This window comes from Halyomorpha halys, unplaced genomic scaffold, assembly GCF_000696795.3.
Source record: "Halyomorpha halys isolate HHAL.00 unplaced genomic scaffold, Hhal_1.1 Scaffold2.1, whole genome shotgun sequence".
NCBI lineage: Eukaryota > Metazoa > Arthropoda > Insecta > Hemiptera > Pentatomidae > Halyomorpha > Halyomorpha halys.
In genome coordinates, this window is record NW_027111560.1 from 444971 (window position 1) to 454945 (window position 9975).

At 32.0% G+C, this 9975-nt stretch overlaps 1 protein-coding gene across 1 annotated transcript in view; it reads right to left on the minus strand.

Moving 5' to 3' along the window:
• Positions 1 to 9975, minus strand: part of LOC106682689 (carcinine transporter) — a gene marked incomplete in the record, with an annotated part of 54391 nt that overhangs the window by 12792 nt on the left and 31624 nt on the right. The window contains 1 exon segment of the mRNA XM_067049597.1: positions 9493 to 9751. Within this exon segment, the coding sequence (XP_066905698.1) occupies positions 9493 to 9751 (259 nt within the window).

Genomic DNA, 9975 nt, shown 5'->3' on the forward strand with positions numbered 1-9975 from the left:
CCCCAACGGGAAGGGTCTGCTGGAAATTATACCGGCTTGAAAATGATTGTTAAATTATAAATTATCTAGTTTGCATAGACGCATGTATGAGGAAGAATAGAGTGCTATTGAGATGATTACAGACAGCCTTAACGAGGTACATAATAAGCTGTTTAATGGTCTAACATACTACGGCCACTCGAATAATTTCTGGTTATTAATTCCCTATTTTCAACAGGAAGGCACGACCGCCTACTGGATCATTGAATACGTAAATTACGGCGTTTCTGCTTCCTCCTTGTAATGCTCATCTTTAATAATCATGCTAACATTTTTCTTCCTTGAAGAAACTAAGTGTTTACCTTCCTTTAAATTGATAAACGTCATAAAATTCAAACATTCTGAAAAGACTTTGTAAAACCTAGGGCCTTCCCCAACTATCAGATTGGACATTGAGATTATCAGGAACAATTATGTGATAAAAGATTGGAGAGATTATAAGAACAATAATGTAGCCATGTCGTTAGATGTTCAATTATAAGTCATCATTAATTATTAGTGTTAAAGGGCTTTCTGTGATATTAGACGTTATGGCCGTGTTTTGGCATAGCAGTTTTAATTACGGATTATGGAGATTAACGTTTCCTAAAAGGGCCCTGTTTCATAAAGAAACCTGATTTTATTACTTCATAAATACAAGTACTAATTGTTTGTGTTTCATAATTAAAGGGGATGTTCCCCAAAGCTACCTTGGGTTTTTAAATTTCTTTTTCTTCATTGTTGAGTTTACAAAAGAAAAACACAGTGAAGATCAACTATAGGGACAGGAAAGTTACTTTGGGTTGAAAGAGAAAATATGAAAAAAAAAGAAAAAAAAAAAAGAATAAAGTATAGAAAGAAGAAAAAAGATAAAAGAACTTAAGAGATGAAACAAAACATAAAGTCATACACTTTTACTATATATTATTAAAATTGTATGCCTATATGTTTTAAGGTTAATGTGTAACTAGAAACCCAATGAAGTTTAGCAACTTTGTTCTTTTTGAATAAAGTTTTTCTCTTCTTTTTAATGTCTATTTAACATTATTCTTATCTATTTATTTTATGAATGGAATATGGTCCGGGTGCGGTAAAAAAAAACTCAAATAGTAGAATTATACTATTTTATTGAGCCAACGTTTCGCCCCACGTTGCAGGGCTTCGTCAGGGCTAAAAAAGATACAAACACTATAGTTACAAAAAGGAAAAAAGAAAAAACATAAGTGTAAAATAACAGGGGTATAAAATCTATCTATCTGTTACTAAAAATTATCTATCTGTTACTATTACCCTTTCCATTTACTATTTATAACCTTTATTTTTTCTTATTATATCTTACGTTTTTACATTTTACACCCCTGTTATTTTACACTTATGTTTTTTTTTTTTTCCTTTTTGTAACTATAGTGTTTGTATCTTTTTTAGCCCTGACGAAACCCTGCAACGTGGGGCGAAACGTTGGCTCAATGAAATAGTATAATTCTACTATTTGAGTTTTTTTTTTTTACCGCACCCGGACCATATTCCATTCATCTATATACACGGTCAATCAATAATCTTCCACTATTTATTTTATCTTTTAATTATAACATTGTATATAGTTGGGGGTGTCTTTTGTACGAGACTATACCCCCATAATCAACTGTAAATATATATATATAATGTAACGGTTACATCAACCATGTAAGGCCCACTAGGCCGATTTAGTATAAAATAAATAAATAATTATTTGAAATCAACCGATTATTTATATTTTAAACAATTAGGAGTTTTTTTTTGCCTATGATAATTGATTTTTTCCTGTTAAGATAACTCCTTCCTCATTCAGAATAAGTTGAATATCAATGACTCATTGAGGACGATGTGATTATATTACTGTTATATAGACTACAATTATTGACAGTATAATTATAGTAAACAAAGGATGAAGGCAGGACGTATTACAACCTTGTAACGGTCCCGACAGAAGTGATGGATCCTATCGCGTGTGTCTCAATGTGCTCATTACATTTTTAATTACGCCAATTTTAATAACAAATTGCCTTTCTGAAAGATCTCAGTGGAAGCAGTTCACAAAATTAGTTGTAATAATTTCGGTTTCATCCTTGTTAAATGAATTTCAGGGGCAGATCAAGACAATTGGGTACTCTGTAAGGCCCACAAATATGAAGGATGACGTATATATATATTTAGAATTAATTATTCATAATTCTTTAAGTACTAATTTTTGATCTTTAAAAATTATAAGTAAAATATCTAATTTAGTCCTATAAAATATAAAACAATAATAAATGAAAAAATAATAATGTAAAGCGATAAAAAAATTACAAATTTCATAATTTTCTATGAGTTTTGACGGATATCATGATTCGGTTTAGAAGTTGCAGACTTCAAACTGGAACTAGTAAACTAGAGTGTAGAGATATTGGGTACTGTATGGGTACCAATTTTAGGTTGTTTTTTTTTTTTTAAATATTCGATTTATCTATTTTAAAATGATAAGTCTCCTTTTCTCATTTTAACAAAATGTTTCAAAAGTGATTTAGGACCGTGTCTAATAGAGTTGTAAGCCCCCCAGCTATCATGCTACCAATGTATAACCGCCTTCAGCGGACCATGTTTGCTCAACTTATAATGCCATACGGCAAACCAAGATATAATGTAAATTGTATATGTATAATGTATTTCATTATATTATTATGTATTATGTAACCATATAAAAAATAAAGACGTTTGAAAAAAAAAAAAGTGTTTTAGTGGGGCGGATTGGCCGGGATGGATTACCTTCTAATATTTTGTGTGATTTGATCCCCTCTTGTGAGATTGTGACATTTCGAACATCGACCAATATTCACACTATTAGCTGTTTCAAACTTAAGATAGGTAAGGCTACCACAGAGGGCGAGAGTGGCGGGTTTCACTACCTTTTCCAATTTTAGGGGCTTTTTAAATATTCCTCGATTGGCTATGGATGTTTTTGTGCTGATATGGTCGAGTTTTAAACTACACATACACAACAATAACATGTAACGATTTTTTTTTTTACATTTCAAATCAAAATCCTTGATGCTCCTTATTACATTACAAATAAACTCATTCACAAAGACCTTAACATCCCATTCGTTGAAGATTTGGCCCAAAACAGATATGCGTCTTTTCATTCCAAACTCCTTAACCATCCTAACCCATTAATTCTTAATCTTTCATCCTTAACAATCACTGATAATCCTCCGAGGCGTCTGAAAAGAAGATGGCCACGGGACCTTCTAATTTAAATTAATGCTAAAGTGTATATGAAACATACAACATATTTACTTATTGTATTTATTATTTGTACAGTTGTAAATCACATTAAATAAACATAAAATAAAAAAAATATTTCAAATCGAAAAAGTGAACTCCTAATTGAACCAAGTGTCTCAAAATCGATCTTGAAAACCTCAAGATTGACCGTTAAGATTAATACCTCAGTTTCTAAATTAATTTCTTTATTAAAATCAAATAATCGGGTAAAGTATATTGACTTATCTTGTAATAATTATCTTTTAAAACGTCAGTAATTTTTATTATTATGAATAAAAGTGTATATAAACTATTTTTCTCACTTTTATAAAGTACGTTAAATATATTCTTAATTTTTTTATTAATGAAATAATTTGTTTAAAATGTTATTTCAAAGAAGTGAAATGTATTCAAATGCTTTTAAAAGTTCTCGTGTATGTAGTTTCATTGTTAGGACTTTGACCTAGAGTGAGCAACGCGAAACTGTCCCCAACGGTTCCATTTTCGGAGCAGATTCGTCCCATCCGTACGTACTTTTGTAAACTGTTTTAGAGGGTGGGATATGGAACGGGTATATAACTAAATGCCTATAATCTTTATAGCTGATCTTGTTAAGTGCAATCTACCTAATTATACGTATCCTTATTATATACTCACTCTCTAATAATCTGCACTTTGTGGATAACTCGGCCAGTGGGTTAGTACCTGAATGTATCATTAATGCTATAATGATATTCCCAAGGGCGAAAACATAACATTTAATCTAGAGACTCATATGTAAGATAGACTTTCGTAAGATCTGCCTTCGATACTTGTCTTACCGCAAAGGCCAAAGCAATTATATATTCTACAAGTTCTTCTTTAAAGAAAAATACGTTCAATTTATTAACGACTGACATCAGTTATATTTCTTGATATACTATTTTAAGACCTCATGAATGGGAAATGTTAAAGATGAACTGGATAATAAAATACAAAGTATACAATTATAAATATAAATACTGACTTAAAGTTTGGCTAATACTCCTATTATAGACCCGGTGTAACCATTTAAGTTATATGGAAACAATAATATTTTATTAAAAGTACATAGTTTATTTTTTAACCGTTTAGTTATTAGCTCTTTATTATTATTTTTTTACGAGTTTTAATTTAATCTGATTAATTAAATAATTGAATAATTTTATAACTCAATGAAATGACATAGATATGGAAATGAGCATGAGATTTATCTGTGGATGTCAACTACTTTGCCAAGCCAACATTACAGCCAGTGAGTACTATATCATTCAAACCGGATCTACCGGTTGCTTTTATCTGATCCCATTAAAGGAAAAAAAAAACTTATTGCTGACCATAATAACCTAGAAAACCTGAGATTGCAATGGGCATTAACCTAATGACCGAAGGGTACAGGTAATAAACCTAATGTTACGTAAGACGTTGCTCCACCCCGAGTAATTGTCAGTGCGTTCTCACTGTCGCTATCCTTGGAAAATTGTCACCGATTCGAAGAGAATGTTTCATATTTAATAGTTCTTTGGAAAATGATCGATTTAAATGCGACAATAATCGATTTTTAGTGAGATAATTACGCTATCTCACTTCAAGCTATCAAAATCTCAGGAGAGAATTTTTAGCGACATTGCCCTTTACTCCTGTCTGAAATTAGGGATTGGAGAACTCTAGAGAGAGAAGAGAGTTAATAAAATTGAAACCTATTACCAATAATTATCATTTAATAAATTGTACTTTTAATTGAATGATGTTATATTTGAATAGAAAGGAAAATTATTGTTACTAAGTGTAAACATTCGATATTTTATCAATATACATAGTGAGCCAAAAAGAGATTTTAAAATAAAACAAACTTACTAAGAAAAATAATCAAGGTAATTGCTCAGAGTGTCCGTAATGTGTTGGCCAAACCTAAACTTCAAAGTATATAAATCGACAAGATCGATAGTTTACGGAAGTCTTATTAAGTTAATGCCTTATTGATCGCAAGTAATAATAATAAATGCAAGAAAATGAAATAATCAGATGTTCTAGCCCAAATATTTGTATGAAGAAATTATTTTTATAAAAGAAATAAAGAATGGAAAAGTTATATAATCTATTTATATTTATAATACAATATAAGAATAAGAGCATATTCAAACTAAGGGCGGATTGATTACGTACCAAAGGAACAACGGAGTCCTATGTTTCTGGGTGCCCCGTGTTACCGCAAATTTTGATTTATCCTTAGTAATAAGTTTATCGTTGCCCACGCTCAGCAGAGAAGGGGGTGAGTTAAAGTTAAATAAAAAAAAATAAATAATCGCAAAGGAAAAAACAAGAAAAAAACAATACAGAATAAATTATTTTTTTCTTGGAAATAACGAAAACCCCGAAGCATTATGCCCACAATATAGCTAAAATATACCACTATATAAACAATTGTTGAATTATGACCACTGGCGAAAATCTTTGCATGTAGATAACAAAAAACCTAGGGGTGTTACCTATTCCGTGAACAAAAAAAATATATAAGTAAATTAACAAGTTGAAAGCAGAGAAAGAACAGCAGAACTGTATGTACAAAAGTTTAATAATAAGGAAAATGTATATGTACAGAGAATGAAAAAGGAAAAAAAAAGAATTCTTATCAATTAATAAAACAATTAAAACTTATAGGTTGACTTAACCTTAACCTGAATAACTATATTTACATTATTATCCAAAAGAGTATAAAAGTGAATATAAAATAAAAACAAAATAAAATTTAGTTCAAACCCCACGTAGTCCTCCACTTCTATTGTTAATGATCGTCTATTGAAGGAAACACCATCATTTTGAAAAACAAAACATATATGATAACATTTCTCACAAGGTGATATTCCGGTTCAAACCATAAAGACAGAAGGCCTTTAAACTATTAACTCTCCATATTGAACAATCGTAACGTGTTCCAAAATCAAACTGTCACCTTCACAAAACCAAAACCCACTCGTCTAAAACATATCGGTCGTGTTTTGTTTTCACCATGGCAACCGTAACACCTCTTGTCTATACAGATCTAGCCAGTGTTTTTCTTTCACCATGGCAACCGTAACACCTCTTGTCTATACAGATCTAGCCAGTGTTTTCCTTTCACCATGGCAACCGTAACACCCCTTGTCTACGCAGATATCGCCAGTGTTTTTATTTCACCATGGCAACCGTAACACCCCTTGTCTACGCAGATATCGCCAGTGTTTTTATTTCACCATGGCAACCGTAACACCCGTGCTTAAATAAGAAAATATTTAGTTTGTAAAATTTTGTAATAGCCCTAGCTACCGTTAACAAATATTTTTCCTTCTAAAAAAATCTAAAACTATTTCATATAATTTTTTTTTTTTTGGTTTAAGTATTTTAGATAGTGCGAAACTTTTTTTTTTGCTCTACAGAATTAGTAGATCTTTGATCAAACCGCTAATACTGGTTTCCAGTTTGCTTCATCCAGTTCTTTATTGTTTCTGCCTATCCGTCTGGTTTCAGGCCTCCCACGTGTTATTTTTCCAACTATAATGCCATTCATTGTTGTGTAGAGGCGTCCTGATGTATTGCTTCGAGTCACTTGTTCCGTCCATCTTAGCCTACTTACCTTCATTTCATTAGATATTGACTGACAAGTCTTTGCCAGCAGTTCAGTATTATCTCCTCTTCTCGATGTGTTAAGACTCTAATCCCAGATCGCTCCTGTGATTGCAAGAAGGACTTTGTGTTCATATCTCTCGATTCTGCTTTCTATGGTACCTGTTAGATCCCAGGGTACCAGTTCTTTGATGTTATTGTGAAGCCGAGGTATTGGAAACGATTTGCTATCCACGCAGACCATGTTGTCAAGGTGGATTTTTATACTTACAATCAAATACTTTATTTTATCATGATTTACTTGCAAACCAATTTCCTCTGCTTCTCTTATTAGGGTCTCTCCATATCATCTTCGTTGCTACCTAGGATAACTGTCATCCACGTACGCCATGATTTTCTGTTTCATTCCGACATGCACCCCACCATTTTCACGTCAGAGCCCATCTTGTCTCAGACCTGTTATAACTATTTGTTAACCTATATAGAATTTAATTAGAGGCTTAAAATTTGTATGTAAATTGATTTGGTAATAAAAAGAATAAATGCCATTTGGCATCTGGCAGATCTGCAATATACCATAATTACTATCGATCTTATTAAAATCAAAATCGATTGAAAGTTATATGACAGGAATTGTGGTGGCAGTGCGGGTTCAATATGGACTTGTCAGCCAGCCAGTATTAAATGAAAAAATTACCAATAAATAATAAATTAAATAAAAAGGATTTATCTCCTCATTATAAAAAAACAAAATTTAAAATAAAATATTTCTTAAAGGCAATATTTACACAAAAAAATAATAACTGATAAAAAAAAAAAATTAAACAATACCAAATTAACCAAAAAAAAAACGTTTTTTATATGGAGCTTAAAACTCACGATCTGGCTGGGCGCAAGTCACCGAGCTATCTCACCTTCCAAATGTACTAATGTGGCAATTTACACTGCACCTCTAGTATGCCCCACTGTGGGTCTGTGGTGTTGCAACAACCATAAAATTCTACAGTGTCGTGACGACGTCCAACTCACTAAGCACACACAGTTGCTAACTGTCTGGTTAGACTTGGTTCTACACACTAAGTTGTAATAAACGAAATTGTATACCGGTTAAACTCCTACCAATAAACAAATAAATACTACAATAAACAATGTCTATTGCATCATCAATATTTATCGTATGTATTTATGCAAATATATACGACAGACTGTAATAATAAATATTATATATAAAGCACAACGGAATATATATATATATATTTTCTCACACGGTGGCAGTGAAATAAAAAATATAAAATATAATGAAAAAAAAATGGGAAATATAAAAAAAGGGGGGCTACGATCTTGCGACTGTGAAACTCACGATTTTTATTTTTTTTTTTTATGTTAGGCCTATTACCATACGATTACTATTCGCTAACAACATCATATATTTCATTATGTGCAAAAGCCTCGAGAAGAACAACCTGGTTATGTAATTTATTGTTACCAGTTTTTGCTATCCTCTCCAAGTTCCCTTGGGTTAGTGAGGAGATGAGAGCGATGCCAGGAGAGATTCTGGCATTGGCTGTTGCAAGGATCTCTTTTGTCAGGATCCTGCGGTCATTAGGATAACAGATCCTGTCTCCTTGCCATCGACCTCTAGAATTCCTCGTATTGAAGTTACACAGCCATAAAAAAAGTCACAACGATTCACACTAATAAGGAAACGTCATATAATTATTGATTAAATAATTCTTAAGTTTATGTTTATTTTACTTTTATATAAAGCTTACTGTATTACTTAAATTCGCCAGAAGTCATTGAATATTATAACAGTTTAATATTATACACATGGGCACTTAGCAAGAATTTTATTTTATGGGGACTAATAATTTTTTTTTCTGTTTGATTTTGAGGAGGGGGACACTCCATTATTACTTCAAACGATTTAAATCCTATTTAAAATGAGCTAGTTTTTTTATATTTTATGCAATATAATATAAATAAAAATATTTATATTTCAGCCCTTATTGCCTGCCTCTATGGCAACGTGTGTTTTCATATAAACGAGGAGTTTGTGTTAAGGTTAACTAATAGATTCTATTGTAAGCATATTATGAATCTTAGAAACAGAATTTCATGATTTTTATTTGCTTTTAAAAAAAGTGATAAGATCTAATGAATGTTCCTAAGGAAGACTATACTGAACTTTTCCTTTTAATGCACACCTTTAGATTTTCATTACAAAATTTTCTATAACATTTTTTTCACAAAAAGTGCTCACTATAAAGCTGCTTGATAGAAATATTTATGTTAATTAAAATATTAATATTTGGATTGCTATTTGCCGATTTATTGGAAAACATTTTGACAAAATTTCCTGTCATCTGTTCACTGCTAACTGCATTTCACAGCCATTAAAATATATTATTTTTAAAACTCAGCACTTTTGCAAACTAAATCTGACATTTTTCTATTCTATCTATTTGGCACTTATTTTAATGTAAATCATTGACATAATCAGCAATCTCGAAACCCCTCCCTCCTTATTCATTATATACGACATCACTTATGAAGTAATTGTTTGCTCACCTAGGATGTACATCATGGTGAAGCAGTTGTCGAAGGCCAAACCGACCGTAAATCTGCAGAAAGCGAAGATCCAAAATGAGGAAGCGAAGGCAGTGCAGACACCACCCAGGAAGCCGATCAGGTTGGAGCCGATGAGGGCGGGTATCCTTCCCCATCTGTCGGCCACCCAACCCCAAATCAGTCCTCCGGCGATGGCCCCAACGAAGAAGAGGCTCTGAGCCACCGTCGGGAGGGCAGCCTTCTCGCACACCCACTCCAGCTGCAATGGAAACGTAACGTATTAATATTTCTAACAATATAGTAATTACCTCATTATAACTAGCATCACTTAGACAAAATATATAGCTATTACTAAAAACGGTAATGAATTCGGTAGTATACATATTAGGGGTATTCATGATCTTTGGTTTAACATGTTAAAGCGTGTTAAATGGAAAAACTCATGTTAAATCGAAAAAAATTCCCTTCTTTTACCGTGGTAAA